The sequence below is a fragment of the Mesocricetus auratus genome, unplaced genomic scaffold (genome assembly GCF_017639785.1).
Source record: "Mesocricetus auratus isolate SY011 unplaced genomic scaffold, BCM_Maur_2.0 Super-Scaffold_100020, whole genome shotgun sequence".
NCBI classification, from domain to species: Eukaryota; Metazoa; Chordata; class Mammalia; order Rodentia; family Cricetidae; genus Mesocricetus; species Mesocricetus auratus.
The window spans coordinates 9,995,884-10,020,259 of record NW_024429201.1 but is presented as its reverse complement, the minus strand read 5'-3'; the positions used below and the strand labels follow the sequence as shown (position 1 = coordinate 10,020,259).

The 24,376-nt window shown below is 39.0% G+C and overlaps 1 protein-coding gene and 1 pseudogene across 6 annotated transcripts in view; one reads left to right on the top strand and one right to left on the bottom strand.

The window, feature by feature from the left end:
- Nucleotides 1–24,376, top strand: part of Pde4d (phosphodiesterase 4D) — a 1,369,715-nt gene that overhangs the window by 858,496 nt on the left and 486,843 nt on the right. The window contains exon 1 of one of the 6 annotated variants that reach the window (XM_005065552.4): nucleotides 14,206–15,519. The exons of the other annotated variants lie outside the window; for them this stretch is intronic. Within the exon in view, the coding sequence (XP_005065609.1) occupies nucleotides 15,380–15,519 (140 nt within the window). The 5' untranslated portion in view covers nucleotides 14,206–15,379. Of the gene's footprint in view, nucleotides 1–14,205; nucleotides 15,520–24,376 lie in introns of those variants that run through there. 6 annotated transcript variants of the gene reach the window in all.
- On the bottom strand, nucleotides 11,180–11,806 carry LOC121133098 (annotated as a pseudogene).

Genomic DNA, 24,376 nt, shown 5'->3' with positions numbered 1-24,376 from the left:
TATTCTAAAGAGGCTCACCTGAAGTTTGCTTGGCTACTGTACCATGTTGCAGTTTTCCTCAGTCTGTTGCTTCATATGGGTTATCTTGCCAAATCCAAGCTCCAAAATATAGAAAGGAAGACAGAAATCTAGCCTTGAGCCATTTTCTTTTTACTCTTCCCTGGAGAACATCTGGATAAAGCATCTTGCTTCCAATAGCAGGGTTTGTAGGACAAGATCACTAGAAACCCAAGGGCTTGATGGGGATCTGATTAAGCAGCAGCACTTGGAGCAGGGAACCGAGTATGAGTCACAGGAGTTGTAGCCACCGGCCCCAGCAGGGGTGCTGTTGCTGAATCCACAAAAGTGCCAGGCTTACTCTCAACATCTGCCAGGTCCTCAGTGTGAGATGCCATCTCATGATGGTGCTAACTGAAGGGGAAAAATATCTTTCTTTCATCTCCACCCTTTCCCACTTTCCAATCCCAGAGCAATCAAAGCCAAACTTGTCTGGGCAGGATGGGGATCCTGGAAGGAGGAAGGAACACCCTGTCTTCTCCCATTGCAATTAACTAGTGTGTGAGGTCCCATCCACAGAGGGGACATAGAGTTTGGGTTAGAATTAGAGTGAACATTGTGACTGTTGAACACAATCCTAGTTGCTGTATGTGTAAAAATGTGAGTCTGCTCTCTAACCATACCCTGAAACAAATCATAAAATGCTCTCCATAAGGGAACCTCACAGAGCAGCATGAGACCGAGGAAAATGTGTCAATAAATGTACCATGTTCTCATTTTCAGCAAAGGTGTTATGTGTCCATGCCCAATTGCAAATATTTTATTTTATTTTATTTTATTTTTGGTTTTTCGATACAGGGTTTCTCTGTGGCTTTGGAGGCTGTCCTGGAACTCGCTTGGTAGTCCAGGCTGGTCTCGAACTTACAGAGATCCTCCTGCCTCTGCCTCCCGAGTGCTGGGATTAAAGGCGTGCACCACCAACGCCCGGATGCAAATATTTTAAAGTGTCTTGATACTGAATTATATCTCTGTTTATATTCCTTCTCTTCCTATCTCCCTCTAGTATTCAGGAAGAAAATTATTTATACCTTGAAGCAAGTATTCTGCTCTTTTACCTGCCCGTGCCCCAACAGAGCCAACCTGGAATAAATGAGCATCAGAGGTGTGGAAAATGTAGTTGTCTGGAGGTACTAGGACAGCATTTCTCTCCCACCTGACTGGTTGCCCTTTGTCTCTTTATCCTTTCTTCCTTCTCACTCCTTTGGAGACACTTTAACAATCTCCCCTCTCACTGTATACACAGTCCATGAAGAGGAACCACAGGGAAGGGAGCCACACCTATCTCCTAGTAAAGAAAACTTATCTGCCCTCCCACACACATTGACAATGCATCTCAGAAGGCTTATGTCTTCAATCAACTGGTAATTAAGTCAGAGTAGGAGAAAGGCGAATTGACCATTCATTAACATTATCCCTACCTCTGAGTAACTTCCATTCTTAAAGATGAGGCCGAGACTTCAGATTTCAGTGAAGCTTGCTGAGAATTCTCATAATAAAATCCTAATGCTCATCTGCCTACTGCCCGTATCGTAAACTGTTTGCCCTACTCTGTTGGGTCACTAATCTCAAAGACAGAGAGGTCAGTGAGAAAACAGAAACTCTAAAGGTAAACCGCCTTCCGATGCGCTATGCCACTTCATGTTGTGAACAGGTTGAAAGATCTCATGTCTTCCCACCATTTGTGAATCATGGTATTGGAAACAGGTGAAACCATGTCATATCAACATTACTTTCTCCAGTACACCTTGCTTCTCAAGGAGATGTATACAATAGCAGGGCAAAGGTCACTTCATTTCATATTAGTGCTTCTTGGTCTCATCGTTTGGAAGTTTGTTATTTACATGGAGCCTGTTTATATCTAAGTAAATTGTATAGTCCCCAGTGATAGTCTTAGAGGTGGGGTATGCCTGGACTAGAGAGAGGTGGGACAGGTGATATTGTGGTAATAGCCACAATATTTAAATGGCAAAGGAGGTATAAAATATAAGGTGGAGGGCTGGCGAGATGGCTCAGACATTAAAGGCTGGCTCACAACCAAAAATATAAGGTGAAGGAGCACTGTCTGTCTATAGAAACCATGGAGGATTTTTAAATTGCCTTCAAATTTATTTTATGCCCAAATGAAAATAAGGTTTTAGTTAATTAGACAACAATGCCTTTAAAACTATGATTATTCTAGCATGGATTGTTTTAACAGAATTAATATCTTTGAGCATTTAAATGATCATTTTAAAGTAACCATATGAATGTCTTTTTTACACCCTGAAGAGAAAATTTGTCCTTTTAGTACCAAATTTCCATATCCTATAACATTTTTTTAAATCACAGTATTTGTCCTTTGCTGTGATCTCTGTCTTCCTTCTTAGCACCCCAACCTGTTTTTCAAAAACAATTTGCCATCCAATGAGGAAAACATTGAGGGGCTGGTGAAAAATCCCAATGTAAATATGGGGACTTGAACTGTAGTAGATGTCATTCAGAGCAAAAACAAAATGGTGCTGTTGAGATCATATGGATTTGGGTACAGATGTAGTCACATTGTTACTTCCAGTATGTTCTGTACAGACTCAAGTCTCTGTGTTAAATTCATTGTGGCTATACACTATCACAAGAGATAATTCATTTGAAATTGATTGATATTTGAAGGAAAGAAATTTATAAATAGATAACATTTTTATATGATGACTTCAAAAGATTTAGATTGCAAGTAGAAGTGATTGACTCAGACCAGCTCCAACACACACAGAAACACACATACCAGACAAACAAGAACCCCCCTTGAACAGTGGTTACATAGAAATATTCAGAAACAAGTAGAACTTGTTAGATTTAAGAAATTCTGGGATCAAGATGTCTTCTCTGTTTGGGACCATATGGCTTCCAATTTCCATTTGTTCCTGTGTTTTTACTTTCTGCTGACTCCTCTAATTGCCACCCACATCTTGGTCATCAGCTTTTACTCAACTTTAAATGGCATCTTCCTTATGCAGGTCCTCATGAGTGGGTTCTTACCCAACTGGAACTAATTAAAATATCAGGGTTATGTAGGACCCACCACATTCTTATGATAGAACATTAATATTGGAATCCTTGCTGAATATGGTGGGGCATGCTTTTAATTCCAGCATTCAGAAGGCAGAGGCAGTTAGATTTCTGTGCATTCAAGGCCAGCCTACTCTACATAGTGAGTTACAGTATAGCCAAGACTACATAGAGAAACCCCTGTCTTAATTAGATTTTCTATTGCTATGATGAAACACAATGACTAAAAATAAAGTTGGGGAGGAAAGGCTTTATTTGGCTTACATTTCTGTATCACTGTTAATTATCAAAGGAAGTGAGGATAGGAACTCACACAGGGCAGCAGCCTGGAGGCAGAAACTGATGCAAAGGATATGGAGGGGTGCTGCTTACTGACTTGCTCAGCCTACTTTCTTATAGAACCAAGGACCACAAGCCCAGGGGTGGCCTCATCCACAGTGGTCTGGACAACCTCCCTATAAATCACTAATTTAAAAAATACCTTACATTTGTATCTTATGGAGAGAGTTTTCTCAATTAAGATTCCCTCCTTTTAGATAACTCTAGTTTACATGTCAAGGTGACATAAGACCAGCCAGCACTCCCTGTCTCATAAAACCTTGAAAAAAATGGAAGCCCATGAATGAATCAAGTGGTAATGAGTAGTGTGTTCACACCTATTGATAGCATGTTTTCTCAACACAGGAATGAAAACTCTTTAAGTCTTAACATTTGAGAGGTATAGACAATAATATTTGGAATTATCATTGACTAATTTGTAATAGTAATAATTGACTCAATAAATACTTCATTGAGCCCCTATTATGCACCAGACATTATTTTAGTATTGTGAGATATACCAGACAAAAAAACAGATGAAAAAGCCACCGCTCCCAGGACAAATACATTCTAATACTAACCTTCAATCATACTATTTAAAAAAAACTTTTAAAATAGGCAGAAGCATTCTCTCCCCGCAGTAAGTACATACAATGTATTAAGATAACAACAAAGGTCCATGGCATATGTGACTATTTATCTGTAATAAATAATATTCATATATTTTTAAATGACAGTCATATTAGATTTATTTAATTTTTCTGTCAGTGATATGTGTATGTACAAAAAGTAATGCATTCATGTGTTTGTGTGTGGGGTGTATGGATATGGGGATGTATGTGTGTTGGTGTAAGTGTGTGTAGTGTGTGTGTGTGTGTGGTGTGTGTGTGGGGTGTATGTGTGTGTATTTAAAGGGCTGCATTTTATATTGCATCTGTCTTGATACTTTCAATGCAGGCTCTTCCAAGTTTCCATTGAAGTGACTAGAAAGTGTAAACCCCTGAAAAAAATCTTAATTTAAAAATCACTGAAAATCATGACTGGCAGTGTTTCATTTTAAAATTATTAGAAAGACAGTAAGTCAAATTGAAAGCACAAAAGTAGACAATCTGTCCCATTCTGTTCTACAAGGACATAAAAACAAGTGTGTTCTCTATCATAGACTCGCATGTTTCCATTAAATCCTATTTCACCTATTGAAAAGGAAGTTCTGTCTTAAGATGCTATTGCATACATAGACTGTCAAAATGTGGGTGAAACACTCATGTTTTGTCCCCTGCAAGAGCAGTAAGTACTCTTAATCACTGAGTCATAGCTTCATCCCCAGATTGTGTGACTTTTTAACTGGCAGAAGGAATGACAGAGAAGCTGCCAAGAGGTGTTAAACTATCAATGAGTTAAAATATAGTTAGATATATCTAATCAATTAGGGTGGACAAGATAAGAAACTCAGACAGCCCAACACCTCTCTTGGTACTACTGAAAACATCACTTCTTTTGTCCTGACCCACTCTGTTGTGTTGTATAGAGGGTGTGTATCTGCAACACTGTGCCGTGCTGTGTAGAGGATGCGTATCTACAACACTGTGCTGTGTGGAGGGTGTGTATTTACAACACTATGCTGTGTTGTGTGGAGGGTGTGGTTCTATAACACTGTGCTCTGCTGTGTGGAGGGTGTGTATCTAAAATGGCTCTCTGGCATAAAGGATGCTGCCTACACTGAAATCTATGTTTACGTGTGCTCATACATTTTAACTGGAGCATATTGTGAGGATGTTTGATCAATTGCATCATTTTACCAATAGACATGGCTTTACTCATGACAGTCCCAAATTGTGATGATTGTGTATTGTCCCAAGTGCCATATTGCTGTATGCAGAGCAGAAGAATGAACAAATCAGCTGTTTATGTGTACCCACAAGACTCCATACTAGCTGAGCTAATGACATCAGCAGAAAGTTTGCCTTCTTGAATGTAGATTTTGCATTCAACCATTGAGCTTTTAATTTTAAAGTTAAATGTTTCTAAAACTTTCAGAGAACCTATCTGACCAATATTAGAAACTCAAATGTGATATTATAGTTTAATATTATTAACAAAAGATTAACTCCTGTTTCTTAATTAACATTAAGTATAGTGTCTCTTGATTTCTATTTTTAACTGTAAAATAATACATGGATATATTCTTTTGTCTATGAGAATTTAACACATTTATACAACATGCTTATATGCAATATGCTTATATCAAACCACATTTTCCCCCAGCAGCTCCTCTTGTATCCATCACCATGCATTCCATTCCTAACTTCATTTCCTCCTCTCCCCTCCTTATCCTTAATTTTTCAGACCTCTAATTCCCATTTTTGCTGCCTATATATTCATGGGTATGTGACTATTCACTGGAACACAGGAAATCAACCAATTTTGCTTCTAAAGCTATTAAGTTTAAAATGGTTGTCTCAGAAGCTATCTAAACCAATAGTTCCTCAGTAAGGGTGCAGCGTAAAGATCTTCTCCCATCTCTCACTTGATCTTGTGTAGAGGTGGGGGGCTTAATAAAGATGTTCCATTTACATCTGAGGAACCATCTTTTCTTCTCAACACTTTTGATTAGTTATGGGTATCTGCATTACAAAGAGAACTTGACCATATTACCATTTATCAAAATAACCCTAATAGTTGTCCTCATTAGTATAGTGGTGAGTATCCCCACATGTTCTCTCCAAGGGGCTTTCCTGGACACAGGTTTTTTGACCAGGGTTACTGTGCTAAGTAAAAGGTCTCCTGGAGACCAGAAGGTCTTCTCCATGGAGAAGATCTCAAATCCAATCAGAAAGTAGTTAGTTATCCCATACTGGTCCTGACACTGTGGAACAGGTGGGTTTTGTTCAGCAGGTCAGTAAAGCATCATATGTAGGGTTTGGTGCTGAGCAAGAAAGTTAATATCTTTTTCTCTTCCAACAATCTGCATGGTACCTTCAGGCACCATGAGAGCTAGTTCGCAGGGCAGAAGCTTCCCAATGGGTTTAAGACTGATTTCTCCACAAATATGTGGTATCTTCTTCAAAAATAGACTCTTATTGTAGAGACCAAGGCAATGGGAATAGCTTTTCTAAATATTTAGTCAATCAACAAATAGAAAATGAAATGTTTATATTTCATGTTATATATAATATATAAATAAAAATCTTTTTAAAATACATATTTCTTCTATTCCTTGTGCCAGAGGTAGTGTACTCATAATCTAGTGTGGCTCCTTCATGTTGTTTTCATCTGTACTGACACAAGCACATATGTTAGCATACATACAAATTTGTAACTTCATACTGAAGATACTGCTCTGAAATGCTGTGGTTGTTTAAACATAACATTATTTCAGATATTTTTCTAAGTAATTTGTTCAAATATCCTACAGAACAAGCACTATTTGAAACTGGTCTTTATTATGTGACAGATACTTTACAGTTTGAATTTCTGAATCATTGTCTTATAATATTTCTGGAATATTGATCTACGAAATATGATGCAAAGCCTCTAAAGCTTTTAAGATTAAAATGAAATATAGCTTCACATTAGGAGAAGATTCCTTACAGAAATGCCCTTGAGGTCTGCTGTTGTTGCTTTCTGATTTTGTATTTGAATAAAAGGAAATTGTAGGCTTCCTGAAGAATCTATATTATATTAAAATAAGTACATTAAAATACACATAAATAACACTTAACAATATTCTTCCTATTATAAAGTAGCTTATAATTCCTTTCAGTATGTACAGTAAAATACTATAACAAACTGTTTGTATATGCACATATGTTGTACATATATACATTGTACATACACATATATTTATGTATAACCAAATTGTGTTTCAAATAATTTGGTCAATTGTGAGAGGTACACAAAATATAAACAGGAATGACCTGAAATTAATGTGTCACAGCTTGAAACTCCAAGACAAAATGCAAATTCTAATTTTAGTTTTCAAATGTGCTATGGAGCTTTTCCATATTTTATGTTTTAAAATAAATATTAAGTGCCTTTCATGTATTCCAGCATTTGCATTCTACCTCTTCTACTGCTACAAATATTTCTAATGGGATTTAGTGAATGTTCTAGATGTTCTAGTCATGGTGTGCATTGTATTTGATAATATACCATGCCTTCTGTAAATGACTTTTTTTTTTATCATTTTGGAGATAAGGTTTTAACTTTGACCCTATGATCCCCAAAGACTTATTTTTAATAAATTAAATCAGAAACAGGTTACCAAAGCACGTGTTAGTTTTTAGGTAATCAAGATAGAGAGGCTTCATCCAACAACTCATGGAAACAGATGCAGACCCACAGCCAAACATTAGGTGGAGCTCAGGGAATCCTGCAGAAGAAGGGGAGAAAGAATTGTAGGAGCCAGAGGAGTCAAGGACACCACAAGAAACTCACAGAATCAACTAACCTGGGATCATAGGAGCTCACAGAGTCTTAGCTGATAATCACAGAGCTTTTATGGGGCTGACTAGGCACTCTGCAAATATGTTACAGTTGTGTAGCTTGGTCCTCTTGTAAGACTCCTAACAGTGGGAACAGGGGCTGTATCCAACTCTTTTACCAGCTTTTGGTCACCTTCTCCAGTCTTAATCCATGGGGAGGTTCTTAGTCTTACTACAACTTGATAAATCGTTTTGTTGCTACCTACTCTTTCCTAAACGGACAGGGAGGGGGAGTGAATTGGGTTGTGGGAACAGAGAAGGGTGTGGGGTAAGGGACTGGAAAGAAAGGAGGGAGGGGAAACTGGCCAGGTTGTATAAATAAACAATTTAAAAAAATTTTTAAATATATTTTAGTGAATTTTTAAAATCATTCAGTTGGTACTGTTTTCTCAGTTACAAGAATATGCAGAAATAATATAGCAACAACATACTAAAACATCACACAGTTACCTGATGCTTAGCAATTGGAGCCCTTGCTTTGCAAAGTGATTCTCCTGTTTCAGTTACGAATGTGCTGAACAGCACGCCTTCAGCCTTTTCTAGAAGTTGTCAGAAGTAGAATTTCATCACTATTAATGTGGTCATTGGTTTACATTTCATGAGCGCCAATAATGTTTTTGGTGTCATAAACACACCAAAACATTGAAACAAGTAAATTGTACATTACTGAAGAATCTATCTTTATATTAACATAAGCACATTAAAATACATGTGAGTAATAAATATTCTTTGTACCCAAAGTAGCTTATAATTTATTTCAGTAAGTAAAATACTACGTTAAACTATGTTTGTACACATACACATATAGCATAGATATATGCACATACATATTTTACATATATGTGTGCAGGTACACACACACATGGCTTTATATATAAAACTAAATGGTATCTCAAAGAGATTTAGTAAGCTGTTGAAATTTACATAAGATGTAAGCAGGAAGAACCTGAAATTAAGGAGTCATAGCCTGAGACACCAAGACAAAATGAAAATTCTACTTTTTGTCTTCAAATTTGCTGTGACCGGTAAGACATCCAAAAGGAACTAGCTTTGACTTACTTCAGTATAACATATTTTCACTATTAGCATATATATAGCATCTGCTGCTAAAACACAGAAAGATATTTTATAAGTAAACATATTTATATAAACCACAGGTGAAATAATGGTAAAACTACTGCCTTTTAACAACAAAAGAACAAACGGCAACCAACCCCTTAGGAATGTCAGATTCACTAATGCATTTGCACTGATGGCTACAAATTCATGCAAAATTAATGAAGGGTTATGCTTTAGGTACTTGTCATTTCATGTCTAATCACGGGCAGGGGGGTTTTCATCTTATTTCATTCACGGTAACAATGACATTAGCTTATTAATTATTCTAGGATATGTGGGTGACACAAAGACTTGATATTTGAAGTTAAAAGTTTCTCTGAAAGTGAAACTTGGTGGGTAAAATCAACGAGTTAATCCATGTCCCCTCCCAGTCTGATAAGTACAAATGATTAAGGGTCTAGGAAACACCCAAGTTCAGTGACTGACCAGGGTGGGGCTTTATTGTTCTGTGATTATATTAGCATGATGGTATAACTTAGCCTTCTTCTCACCTGAAGGGGACATTGAAAATTGAAGACATTTGAAGAGAATAAACTTCAAATGTGAGGGAAGAATACGAGTTTATAAAATGGGTGTTGTCTCTCTGTTCCTCTTTGTGAAGAACAAATCTTTGAGATGAAGGAGCAAAAGGAGAGACCCCTCTGTCTCCATTTTGATTCACAGGTGGTCAAAGGCAACTTGACAAAATTTCAAAGTTATGAGAATTTAGAATGAAAAACTGTCACTGTTATGAGGTAGCCTCCCCACAATAAAAGGATTTTACTAGAAAGGAAGTGGCAATGCTGAGTGGTTAATTTTTTCTGCTTAGAGCCCGAGTAAAGCCTCAGTGACAGTGTATATATGTGTGATTGTCTGTGTGGTGTTTGTTTGCACATGCGTATGTCCCCACTCCATCCCTTGAGACAGTTTTTCAATGCATCTGGAGCTATGCTGGTGGCCAGCAAGCCTGGCAGTCCTCTTGCCTTTGTTCCTCAATATATCTAGGGTGAAGGGTGATGGAAACCTATGTGACCATGCCCAGGTTTTTGTGTTGGTTCTGTGGACCCTCGTGTTTGCAGAGCTTTTGTCATACCCACAAGCCATCTCTCTATCCCAAAGTAATTTTTTCGGGAAAATGTTAACTAAAGCATTTTGATTTGCTCCATATTTTAGCTCTCACTTGATGAGAAAATTAAACATATTTTTGCTCACATCTCTCATTCGAGGGTAGTCAATGCTGTTCCAGCCTCAAGGGATCAGCTAATCCAAGCTTTCTGCAGGATTGAAAATTTAAAGGTCACAAAACCATCAGCCTGGGAAGCCAGCATGGGACTGATCAAGACCCCCTGAATCTGGGGGTCAGTGAGGAGGCCTAGGGAATCTATTGAGCCTTGGGCAGCAGATCAGTACCCATCCCAAGTATACACACGGACTTTGGACTCCCATAGAACAATGTGAGGTGCACTCTCACCCTGGACTCTTGGGGGAGGGTCTAGGCCCTGCCCTATATGAAATGACAGACTATGGACACCCCCATGGAGGGCCTCACCCTCCCTGGGGGAATGAGGGGATAACGGGGGGGGGGGTTGGGGGGATGGCACGGGAGGAGGGGAGGGAATGGGAGCGGGACCTGGAACTGACTTGTGAAGCAACCTCGTTTCTTATCTAAATTTAAACTGGAAAAAAAAGAAAGTTATTTGAATGCATGTTAAACATTAATGTAATTTTTGAAAGGTTATGTCTGATTTTTTTTTACCAAAATAAATCTGGAGAAAAATAAATAAATAAATAAATAAAGGTCACAAAACATAATCAGTCTTGCTTCTGATTGAACAGAGGCTACAGCATAGCCACAGGACCTTACCAAGGTTTACCAGGCAGTAGCTAGTAATTAGTGATCCTTTTTTAATGGAAACCAACCAGGAGGCTGAGATGAGCAATAAAGCCTGCAGTGGATCACCTAGAACTAGAAGTTCTGGAAAGTGACAATTGTCTTCGAATACATCAAAACAGAGAAGTTGTACCGTCAATCTTCTTGCAGAATTTGTTTCTTAGCTACCACACAATTCTGCTGCTCTTTTCTGATAGTCACACATTCAATCATTATTGTCTCCTGGTGTATCATTTTGTAACTTAGTGGACATGTCTCTTAAAACTCTGATTCTTTTTTTTTTTTTTTTTACTTTTATCTGCATTTATTTTATGCTCAATTTATTCCCGTGCCATAAGTTTCTGCTTCTTCAGTTTCTTCTGGGATATCTTTTTCTTCTGTGCAACCTCCTCTTCTGGCTTTGGAACAATCTGTTCCTTTTCCGTGAGGATCATCTCGATGTGGCAGGGGGAGCTCATGTATGGGTTAATCCGGCCGTGAGCTCTGTAAGTTCGTCGACGCATCTTAGGTGCTTTGTTCACCTGGATGTGTTCGGTGACCAGAGAATCTACGTCTAGCCCCTTAAGCTCAGCATTACTCTCTGCATTTTTAAGCATGTGCAGCAAAAATTCAGCACTCTTTTTTGGTCACCGACCCTGTGTCCAGCCCCACTGTTTGGCCTGGGCGCACCTGCCCACTCCACCATTGTACCGCTGGAACGGCACGCATTGCTTCTTCAAAGTGACATCCTTCAGGTATTTGGTGGCTTTTCGGATGTGCATACCCTTGATGGCCTGGGCAGTTTCACGGGTATTCTTAAAGTGAACCCGGAGATTTGAACCTCTTGACTTGCATGATTTTGTAGGGTTTTCCGGGTCGAGAGAGTAGCGAACCATCTTCGCAGGTTACCTCAGGTCGCTTACAGGAAGAGCAAAAACTCTGATTCTAATACAGAATCAAAAGCTGTTCCTATAGAGGAAACATGCCTTTTCTCTTATATTTGCCTTGAGTCTGCAAAACTACTCAACTTAAAGTAATTCATTAATTTGTAATCTTAGCTCCCTGAACTATAAGATGAATAATATTTTTATATGCTAGGCTTCAAGACTTTTTAGTACTTATTGTAGTTTCTCAGTTGTTACCATCTAGCTTGTGATACTTTATTTGATACAGTTACATATATAAAAGTAAACAAGAAAGGTTCACTTGAAAAATATTAAGCTGAAGGAACAGTAGGTATATAACATTTCGGTGGCAGAATACATGTCTAACATTTGTGAGGTCTCAATTTCAAAAAAATCACTGAAATATCTTCTTAGAGTATATTTTAATTTCAAAATCTCATTTAATGACCTAATGACTGACTCATCTGTGATTTTGCTATTGCTAGCCAATATCAGATGTAAAACTGTGTTCTCTCTGGGAGAGATTCTGAGGGAATTTGGCCTATAAATAGAATGGTAATATTATGTGCTCAAAACAAACAAAGCATGTCAAATGAAAAATACTAGAGTGGAAATTATAATACTATGTCATTTTTGGTTTTTATATGTGCTATTTCCTAAGGAGGCCTTCTTGCTTACATGGTATGAGAGGTGCAGGTTTTGAAATAGTTAACTCCTGTCACATCATCTCTACCCTAAATGACAAAGGGCAGGTGCCTTAACCTGATTGGTCTCCAGAACTGTTTCTCCTTGCAAGTGTGATGTTGTACAAAATCTGGCCCTTAAGTTCATTCCCAAAGGGGTAAAACACTTACTTGTGTGGAGACAAAATAATACAGGCAAAAATCTTAGAAAGCATTAAACTAGTGCCAGCCCATGTCATCACTGCCATGAAGACACGAGTTGAAAGCTGTGTGGTCAGACTTCTTGCTTCAGGTGAGTTTGTGTTCCTGTGACCCACTTAACTTCTAAGTGCCTCCATCCTTCATTTGCAGAACAGAGTTAGTCACTATTGGGTGGGTTAAATGCGATTACCCTCCGGACTTCTTCAAAGACAGCTAGGAATATGACTAGTATACCTAGATCTTAAATAATGATATCCAAGTATATACTGTAATATACCAGTTTGATTACTGTGTGATACCTGACTCCAAGCATCATTAGCTTGTTAAGAACAATTCAAGCTGAAGGGTTCTGGACAGGATCACAAATGACCTTAGCAGAGAGATTTAGTCCCTTCAAAACCAAAGTGCTACAAGGACATTGCCTGTGTCACAGGAAGTGCTAGTGACTTCCCTCAGGTTCCTTTGTGCTATACGGTACCATCTTTCTGCATGCAAAGTTCAAATTGCTTTAAAGAAACTACTCAGTTTTCCTCCTTCCAGGAATGAATTCTTGTCCTGGGATCATCAACTGAGCATATCATAGTGGTTCTCAAATTAACTATTTTTTTTTTACACTTGCTAGAGAATTTATGGGAAGTGAATCCCCCTCTCTCCAAGTAATATTTTCTGCAAGGACAAGAACTCACTGGGGAAACTCTAATAGAAGATAAGTAGCATGATATATTAAGTGTTGCAAGTATTCCATTTAATATTAAGCAGTTGCATAATGGCCTTCTTAAATACCCAAGTTAAAAGCAATACATTAATGTTGTGCACATCACCACTGAGAAACACATTCTCTGACTGATTCCCAACCAGCACCATTCAAGCACCAACCTACTATTCCAAGAGTTTACTATTTTATTCTTTCTTCAAAATGGCATCAACAGTGATGGGGTCCTTTCAGGGGATTATTGAACAGAATTGTTTACAACAAAGGGGGGAGGCTCCAGGAAATGAAAAGAGAGCTCTCCTCCTAGGTACACACCCACTAATCAAACAAGCAGCTTTATGGCATGCGCAGATGCAATTGAAGTCTGACTGATTTCTGCAGAACTGCCTTCCCCAGGATTTCCTGTCCAAAATCATAGTGTGGAAATCTGTAGTTAACTGGCTACAAATATTCTAGCAAGCAAGGCTTCTCTATCCCCATATTTTTGTTTTTTTAAAAAAAGCAAAAACAAAAGCCCTATCATTTGTACATTTTCTCTGGACTTCTTTTGTTCCCCGTCTTCTTATTGAATACAGTGAAAACTGAACAAACAAACTGAATCCCCCCCATAATAATATCTATTTGTTCAGCGTGTCATTCCCCTATGAGGTTATTTACAGGTTTCTTTAGCTTTCCCTGCGTGGTAATTACTTACTATAAGAAATCTGCTCCTTCAGGGCATGCTCCTCCTTTAACCCCTTTCATTCACTCTTCCTTGGAGGCTAGCAAGAGTGCGCGACTCTGCAGTGTCTGGGAACCCACCTAGAGGGCCCCCTTGACGCCAGCACATCCCCTGTCAGGCAGCAGTCTGCAGCTGAGCAAGCGGGCTGCTGCAGAGTTAATGTACAGTACCACAGAGCCTGCAAGTGTCCTGAGCTGCTCAGAGCTGAGGCGGCACAGCCCAGGACAGCAGACAAGGCGGCTGCTGCGAGGATTCCAAAGGTTCTGCCGGAAATTCGGTGTGGGGGGACTCCAGCTGGAGCCTGTCGCCACTCTTGTGTTTTAAAAGCATGCAAGGTCTGTATAGCTCGGGCATGAGAATCTTGCGGATGTCAGAGCATCAGAGTAAATGACATCTATTTGGGAACTGAATTGGGGGTAAGGAGAACAGAGAGAAAAGAAAGCCGGCCGAGTCAGAAATTCTTAGACAACGTCTGCCTTGCAGCTGTGAAATTAATTTTCTTTCCAAGGCAAAATATTAAAAGCTCACTCACGGTTTGGATAAGAAATTAGAGGGGGTTCTACAGTGAGACAGTCGATAGCTTAGTCATTTTACTTAAGGAGAGCAGGCAGCCTTATTGTGGGGTTAGGCGGCAGATGAATTTCATCACCACAGCGCCTTCTGAAGTCATGATGGGAGCCGACACTAATCCTGTCCTGCAAAGCAGAAATTACTCATTGCCTTCCTACTTGAGCATTCGAAACCAGCAATTCTGAAATTTGGGGAAGAAGTTGGCTTGCGCTCTACATGGTCTCTAGTCCCTCTGCCTGGGTCTTTGTTGGACAAGTCTCAGACTCAGACTGTAGCACTGCGTTAAAGTGACCACACATGAATATGTGCCTAAGAAGGAAGAAAAAGCAATATTCCTCCCTAAAGGACAGCATGGCAAAGCAGCGTGAAGTTTTCCATTTCCCTCCTAACACTTCCTTAACAAGGATCACAAGAAACTGTCTTTTGACTCCTTTTTGTCCACATTCCATAGTCCTTTCCGTGGGGATGCGTTAATTCATATTCGGGGCAGCTGGATTTCACCAGGACAATTCTTGCCATCATTTAGGATTAGCAACTGGACTGGTTATTTTAGTGTGGTGTCTAGTGGAAGCTACATGGATGGACTCACACCTGCAGTGCTCTGTGATGCTTCTTCCTTCAAATCCTGGAAGGGCTTTTGTTTTTGTTATTTGTGTTTTTTTGGGGGGGTGACTTTCGGAGGGAATTCATTACTTATTGCGATAATTGTCCATGATCGATGCTCAAGCCAGAGAGTTGGGATTCATCTGTGAAAATCACTACATGTAACATAGGAGACAAGGAGAACCTTCATGACGGAGGCTCTGCGAACATGATGCACGTGAATACCTTCCCCTTTAGAAGGCATTCCTGGATATGGTAAGTAATCAATACTCCTTCAGTCTGACAACTCAGAATTCTAAAATCCCATGACAGGAGCAGACGAAGGTTTGTTCTGAGCCAGAATACAGGTATCAAGTGAGAAAAACAAACAAACAAAAAACTAACCTAAGCATAAAACCAAGAACAGCGTTTGAGAAAGTAATGATTATGCAATTAAAATTTCCTTGTTGATATAAAGCATCCCAAATAAGAAAGCATGAGGACATTCACAATAACTAATATTTCATAGTCAAAAATATGGAAAATGACAACCAACGTAGTATATAACAGAAATAGGGGGATTGGGAATTTGCTTTGTTTGTCTTTTTTTTTTAAATGCTCTAGGAAAGGCTATGATTTTCTGACATCTAATATCAATTGGTCAGCATTCCATAGAAGGTTTAGGGAAACTTTGGATACTGACTCAATATTTTTCAAAAAATCATAATATCTAACTTGTTCACATTTTAGAATGCTTTAGCTAGTCAAGGATAGCACTTCCGGGCAGAACCAATAGAGTCTAATGGAATTCTCACACACGAATCATGAAGTGCTCTAACTGGTAGAGAACTTGCTTAGTTCTTGAATGTTTGGTCAGGTATTAAGGTTCAGTTTGATGATTCAATGTGTCGAGGTCTCCAGACACTGCCATCATGTTCATTTTTTGTTGGCATCTGTGACTCTGTGTGTAGGAGCTAATTGCTGAGGCCATTGCAAGGACAAAGGTTCTGATTTTTAAAGTTGCTTGTCTTCATTGGACCTATAGGGGGGCGTGGACTCAATTTCTCACAGCAAAAACTTTGTGATGTATGACAAGAGCACATTGTGAGGGTTTTTATTGTTGTTGTTGTTGCTGTTGTTTTGTTTTGACTTACAAGGTATGTGTGTTGGGCTACTCTATTGGGCCTGACTTTCAAAGCATATTTCCCACTCAAACATTCTGACTGGACTCAAGATAAGTAATAGACACACAAACACAGATTTCTGAGGGACCCATAGCTGCTTTTGTGATCAATCAAAGTCTCAGAGTTTCAGGATACAGCAAAATCACCTAGTGGATTGTTACAGAGGTTCTTATTTCCAGATAAAACTCACTTGCCATGAATGTGGGGGTGGGAGACTTCCTCTGTCACCTTTGGCAGGTGCCTGTTTTGTTACAAATCCAGAGTCATCCAGAATCAGTGCTGTCATGTACCCCGTTCTCTGCTACCCACAGCCTCCATCCCCAAGCTCTGGTATGTCCGTGAGAGAGTTGGGATGGCATGTCTGCAGGCCTCAGTGTCCCAAATACATCATCAAACTGCCTGACTCAGGAGGGCTTTGATGCTAGTGACTTGCTTCCCATGTTGGTGAGGGTCAGACATCAGCCTTAGGATCCAGTCGTTCTTACAAAATATATATCACCAGTAGCCTTTACTCCTGAGATGAAGAGGGTCCTGGAAGTTGTCCTTGGTACATAGTAGCCATCTGTCTACTTTTCTTCTGTTCCTACAACTTTCTTCATGGTTAATGCCATACCCCCAAAGCTTTGCTTTAAACAAAGCAAAAGTAATTTTTCCTTTCAAGGAAAATTGCCATTCTATTTTCTATAAAGTATACCTTAATACAAAGCAACAGTTTCTAGTCTAGCTAAGTCCTATTGTTTGAGTCCATTTGTTTATGTTGCGATGACTGGGATGCCCGTATCCTTTTGCTGCCTTGTAGTATAATCATCTTTATTTTCATTAACCTCCCCTCTACATTTGACTGCAAAGAAATGAGCTGTTCAGTTCTGTAGTTTTGGGGGGGAAATGCAAATTTGCTTATTCATGCTTGTGTCGTTCTGCAATCAATATGTTCAAAAGCTGTATAGAGAAGTTGAGAGTCTTGAATGGCTTCTTTTGTGTCCCTGGAGCTAGGTAACCCTTCATCCATTTCACTGCATGCTGTGCCAATTTGTTATTGTTGTGAAAAAAACTGAGCCAGGGTGGATTCCAGGGCTCTGTAGGACTATTTTCCCCTGGGCTCCTTAGAAGGATTCGTTATTGAGACATTTAACTCAAAGGAGGACGGTGGTGGTTTTTTCCAGGTGACCCACTTAGTGTTGTGCTTGATTCTCAACTTCCCCAGTTGTTGTTTTCCTCATAGATAACCCCACCTTTCAGTACTGCAGTAAGCAAGTCATAGTGTTTGACAGGAAACCTTCCTATTTACCCCACTGTTACAGCCCCTCTTGGAATAGTGTCCACGCTCTTGGTGTCTTGTTAAGGCATAAAAGACTGTGTCTTTCTTCCTCTTCACATGCTGCTCTGCTTCTTTGTGGAGGGACAAATGAGAAGGTGGCAACAGACCAATGGCATTTTAAAGGAGACATGTCCTCTGATCTCAGGAACCCTAGCTCAGGTCCTTGACGATACTAAGCCCTTTAGATAGGCAAAGTAGAGAGACACAGTCTAGCCTCTTTTTTTTTTCTTTTTTGCTTTATGAGAAGCCAAGAAGAGAGAATAATAAATAACTGCAGGTCCAGAGAAGTCTTCAGAAGTTACTCAGGGTCACTATCCAAACAGGAATTCTTGTCTCCCTGTCCTTAGCCTGGTGTGTTGATTATTGTGTAATCCTATGACGAGTTCACTGTTTCTCAGTTACAAAGTTAAGGTTAATAAGTGGATGGAGTACTTGGCTTAATAGAACACTACCCCTTGGGTGCTGGTAGAGTGGTATGAAGAGTATGAAGAATGTGTCCTTCTTTTTGAAGCTACATTAGAAGTATTTGCTGGAGGATTTTATTGCAAAGGCGTCTTTCCATTACACATTTTAGTCTTTTTACTGCCAAGCCAAACAAAGATAAAGATTGGACTGACTGAATAAACAAGCACTGTACACCTCCTGTGTTTTATTCTGGCAAGTTGTGAGCATAGAATGGTAGCCTGGCAATGCAGGAATGGGTCTTCCATGGTCGAAGAAGGAAAATACAATTCAGCTTTCTAGGAATTTAAATTCCATCCAGCAGCAGTTAAGAGGAATCCTAAGAAGTTTCATGATGCTGGGATGTTGAATTACATGAAAGGATCTAGCAAGAACCACACAGCACATTGGAGCTAACATAGGCTTGCAGTTTTTGTGTGCACACACATGTACACACACACACACACACACACACACACACACACACACCATGTAATTTGTATAATATGACTTGGAAAAATGTTATAAGATGCTACAAACCCATACAAGATACACCAATTTGTATTTTAAATGCAGTCAAGATAGGTAGTTTCAAACTTTAGGAGGGCATCTATTTGGATTCCTTTGTATCCCTTTTTGAATGGGCCTAGGTGACCCAGAGAATAGGGGCTGACAGAAGCCAAAGAACTTTGCTGAAGAAGGAAGGTTTGGGAGTAGTGATGGTGATTAATTATTTACTCATTTGGTGCTTAGGGTTTCATTTTCCTTGAACAGATGTCTAAATGCTTCTTAACAAACTGCTGCAGAAATGCTGACAGCTCACCCCGATTAAGAGGTGAAATGGGGTGATTATATCCCTTACATCAATATTGAGGCTATTTCTCCTTTAAGGCTCTTGCACCCCTTTGTTGGACAATATGTTTCCAAGTATCATCTCTCAAAAGCTGCAGTCTAGTAGATGCTATTGGCTTATTCCTCTAGATAGATCAAGGATTCGATCCATGAGCAAGCTATTTCATTTTGTTTTGATTGATACATACCATTTATAGAATTGGATGAAGTATAAATAAACATGTAATAGTATAATTTGCATATGTTCAAAACTATGTACGTGTGCATTTAAAAGAATTAACCCAATGAAAAAAGATAAGATGGCTTGTTTAATGAAGGGGAATTCTTCCTCTTGGGCAGTTTTTGTCTGATCTTCTAAATTGGAACTCCAGAAACATAAACTAGAAGTAAATTTTGTAGACTTTCTGTTTCTAATAGTAAAAATTATGACGTGTGCATTGAAGGACAGATTGAATTAAGCCTTCTGCAGAATAACACAATTCTGCTTGCCTTGGTAAGCAGCATTCAGTAAGTGTCTGCATACATTTTCTGGCAATAGCATGTCAGGTGACCTTGCTTCAGTAACTTCCTCTTCCTCTTCCTCTTTTAACATCTCCCAGATCGCCAGACTCCAACTTTGGTTCTAGATCCTGCTAGGGCTAGAAAGTTTACTTGTGGACACTTGGCTAAGAAGCTCAGGGCTGATACTTATGGGAACTCATTTTGTTCATCCATCCTTAGAATACAGTTGTAAATTCAGACCATTGTAAAGCAGAATGTCTGGTGTAAATTAAAGGTTATTTTTAATTAGATGAACTTCTAATCTTATTAAATATACTTTTCCCCCTTTTGGCTTTCTGTTTTAATGCCTTTAATTGCCTCTCACTGTATTCTTCTTTAATTCTGAGCAATATCTTAGAACTTATAAGTGTGTCTCACAATGTATGGAAATTAAACTAAACAGTATTTTAGTCTATCTTAGACTGCTAAATTGATGCATTTTCAATTCCTGACTGTGAGCTAAGTGGGGCCAGACTGGGGAGGTCTTAGAAAGGAAAAAGGAAAAAGCCTGTATCAGCCAAGTATTGGGGGCTATCTCATTCATGTCTGTTAAGTTCTTCTCTACCTAGCCCTCTCCTTTAGTTTTTGTATCATTGAATTGCCTCTCTTAATGCTGATGTCTTTCAGCTGAGAAAAAACTAGTCAAGCCCAGGGACAAAGGAATGTGGTTCAGAATTCTTAAATTGAAGAATAACCAAAGGAACAGTAACAACCACTTTCTCATCAGTCATAGATTCGAAATTCCCTTTTATTTATTTAATTTTTTTGAGACAGGGTTTCTCTGTATTCTTTTGGAGGCTGTCCTGGAAATAGCTCTTGTAGACTTGGCTGGTCTCGAACTCACAGAGATCTGCCTACCTCTGCCTCCCGAGTGCTGGGATTAAAGATTAAAGGCATGTACCAGTACCACCTGGCCCTTTTTATTTTTTAACCCCTGACTTTTATCTTTCTCTAATCATGTCACACAAAATGTTACTGTGTACTTTCATTCTAACCTTTAACACAATAATTTCAAAAATATCTCTAAACCATAAGTTAACTGAGCTCTGATAATCACTTGATGGGGCTGTTAGATTATGTTTCCTATTTTTTTGAGAATCATCAGCTTATAAACATGACCAAGACAACATGGTTAAGAATAATGTCTTATGAAATTTTTGTAGTATATTATATGTATATACTATATACATGTAATAACTAGGATGATACATATTTTGCTGTGAGGGGCATGACAACTCCCAGGTTTCTGGTTGTAACCTAAATCTGTGTTGCTGTTTTATGTGACCTTGCAAACACTTCCTGAGCTCTTCACAACTGTTTAAAATGAATGTAGCATCTAGTAATCAATTTGTATTAGAGACCATTAAAGACAATTTCATAGAAGGAACATGAGTAATAATTTATTAGAAGGGTATGCTAAAAGCATGTGACTGAATTTTTAAAGATTATTGGTAGCAAATATAGCTATTTTTTGTGGGGAGGGTTTGAGGCAGGGTTTCTCCATATTGCTTTGGAGGCTGTCCTGGAACTAGCTCTTGTAGACCAGGCTGGTCTTGAACTCACAGAGATCTGCCTTCTCTGCCTCCTGAGTGCTTGGATTAAAGGCATGTGCTACCAACACCTGTCCAAATATAGCTATTTCATGTATCATAGTAGAACAACACTGGCAGGGCTCTCCTGTGCAAGCCTGTGGTATCATATGAGCAGCATCATTCAGTAGCAACAGTGACTTAGCTTTGCATTTGTATGTGTGGTATACGTATGTGTGGTGTATGTATGTGTGTTGGGGAGTGCATGCTCAAGTGTGCACATGTGGAGATTGTCTCATGTCTCTTCAATAACATTCCACTTTGTATTTTAATAAATGGTCAGTACCTGAACTAAAACTTGATGTTTTGACTAGTGAGCTGCCAAGATCTGCCTGTCTTCCCAGCCTGAAACCAGTACTGGGGTGACAGATATGTGCCACAATACATAGTAACTGGGAATTCTGAACTTAGCACCTTATGTGTATATGGCAAGCATTTGTCCCACTGACCAATCTCACTAGCCAACAGTGGCTTTCTGTTGTCATTTTTCTTGACCTACTCTTTACAGAATGGAATGCTCAGAGGTTAAGAGACTTTCTCAGGATGACATTCTGCCAACATAATGAAGCTGGCCCATACTAGGTCTGGCCTGATTTCAAATTCCAATATCCCTTTAATCTACCATATTGTTTTTGTAAAAGATGCCTCCACACTGTGTCCATTGACCTTCTAGAAAACATATTAGCAATATACTAGGGAACAAAGGAAGGTTCTTTTGTATTAGTTAGCACGTTGGGTGAATATGCCAGACACTTGTGAATATGAATGGTCTTACCTTGAGAAAGCATTCTCTAATGTTGGCACTGTGACCTGTACTTCCTCTGTCAGCAGCCTTTTTTGTTTTCTCAGAATGAATAATGTTTACAAGGAATTTGCCCTGAATTGTCTTCCTGAAACTTTCTGGCCCAAAGGGTCCTTTGTGAATTAGTAGAAGGTACTTCTCCAGGCAAAAATGTTAGGAGAGTTGCCACACTTTAGGCTGATAAAGAAGAAATACACACTGTAGTGAGTGGTGAATTGGCGGGACATCGGTGCAAAGTGAAAGGAACTTTATCCTCTGGACACACACATGGTGAGCAGAGCATGGGTGGTCTGCGCCTTTTACCATCTTAACAGGGTGGGTGCTGTTTGGCCATGTTTACATTAGCCCTGGCACTGTCAGGTGAAATATTTCTGACAATGTTTTGCTGATCACATAAATCTGGGCATTTGCCACCAACACTTTTCAAAGTGATCAAGCAACTATGGATTTTAAATTTGATAATGTCCATAGGCAAAAAGTATTAACAGTATCTGCAATGACATCATGGCTGATGCTGGATAAGATCACTCTTAGGGAGTTTTATCAGAACAGGTGGAATATAGTGATTCTTCTAAGCACAGAAGTTTTCTCCAGTAAACACCATAACAGTCCTTCCTTGGATATACTCATAGGTTTGTGAGACAGCCATAAAAACACATAATTATAGTACAGTAGGGAGCAGGTAACTCAGAGATATACAAGGCTTTGTGAAGCATAAAGGAAGACCCAACTTAATTGCATTGACCCAAGTACCTTAGAAATGGAAGACAAAATGTATACTGATAGATATGACAATTACCATCTGAGACAATTAAGAGAGTGGTTTGAGAGAATATCTCAGAGAAAGCTTTATTTTAAGGGTTACGAAACCAGAAAACTTAGGCAAAAAGTCTTCTTTCACAGTTCTAACTGAAAGGATAGGAAGGGAGGCAGAGGTCAGGACATGGAGAGCAGAAGGGAGCAGAGTACACAGTTACTAGTGTACAGAACCATTCCCAAAGGATGAAACCTGATGTAGACCTGGAAATCTAGTGGAAAACACACAGCTCTAAGAGAGGAGGGAGAAAAGATGTAGGTAATGTCAAAATTAGAGTGATGTGAGTCTTGAGATCCTGAGGGAAATTGTTCGTATTCGTCTGTTTCCCATTAGGTATGTAATTCAACAGTCACATCTCAGCAGGAGATGTGGCACAGCAAGGCAAATGGGGTGCTCAGTCAGGCCATGAAACATCCTCTGTGGGGACAGGAAAGGTGACAAGTTCAAGGGTACCAAGCAAGTTGAAAATAGGACACAGATACTGAAAGGAGATAGCAAGCCATTAAAAGGTGGTTTAGTCTGTCTTTCAACTTACTGACTCACATTATGATGTCAGAGGGCAGTACAGAGGTCTGATGGACATGTTACAGCTCCTAATTACTAAACTGTGAATTGCTTTATGATTAAATTAAATTGTTTTATGATATTTTCCTATCAAATATGGTTTGGGGCTCGCCAATGCATGCAGAGTCTCTGTTGCTCTCTGTGTGGTGTTGGTAGAAAGCGTCTTATGACTGTGTTCATTAGATTGCAGTCCTAGGTTTGAGACCTGGTTTTGCAATAGTGAGATTCCTCCTGCTGCCTGGAAACAACTCTTAAGAATCAAGCAGAAGCCCTAAGATGTTTGCTTTGACTTTTCTCTTCATGTGAATAAAATAGATAATGGGAATACACACATACACACACATACACGGGGTCGGGGGGGGGGAAGCCAGCTCTGCTCCCTTTTAATAGGAGTTTTTCTGTAGTTTTTTTCAAATGTCACAAATCCACATATATATATACTATACATATATATAATCCATATATATACATACATAATCCATATATTTTATATATACGTGTATATATAATACACACACACATAAACATATCCCCTGATTATTTTTCTTACAAAGATATCACCCTTGAAAGATATACTTGAAAGTGTCCCTGTTCCCAGGGAAGTTTGCCCACCAAAAATAATGAAGACACTATATGTAGCTTCAATTGATCTAATCTAGTTTAAATATTTATTAATCTAAATTATCTTTTGTTTCTTTGATTCTTTAGAGAATAAATGACAAATATGTGGCATTAAACGGTATTATTTAATGGTTTTATGATAACATAGGCCATGATTATAATTTCTAATAGATTTTATAGTTTTCCCCTTTAGTTGCCCTTCCTTCTACTTTTCTTCATTCCCTCTTTCCTTCATGTCCCTCCTTCCTCCCTTCCTTCTCTTTCTGTGACTGTTGTGATACTTCAGCTGACTTCAGAACTCACTATAATGTACTGAGTGGCCCTGATCACTTATAAGGGAACATTGTCCCTCAGTTCAAGGTAAACAGAGACATAATATATTGGTCAGAAAAGTACTTGGGGACT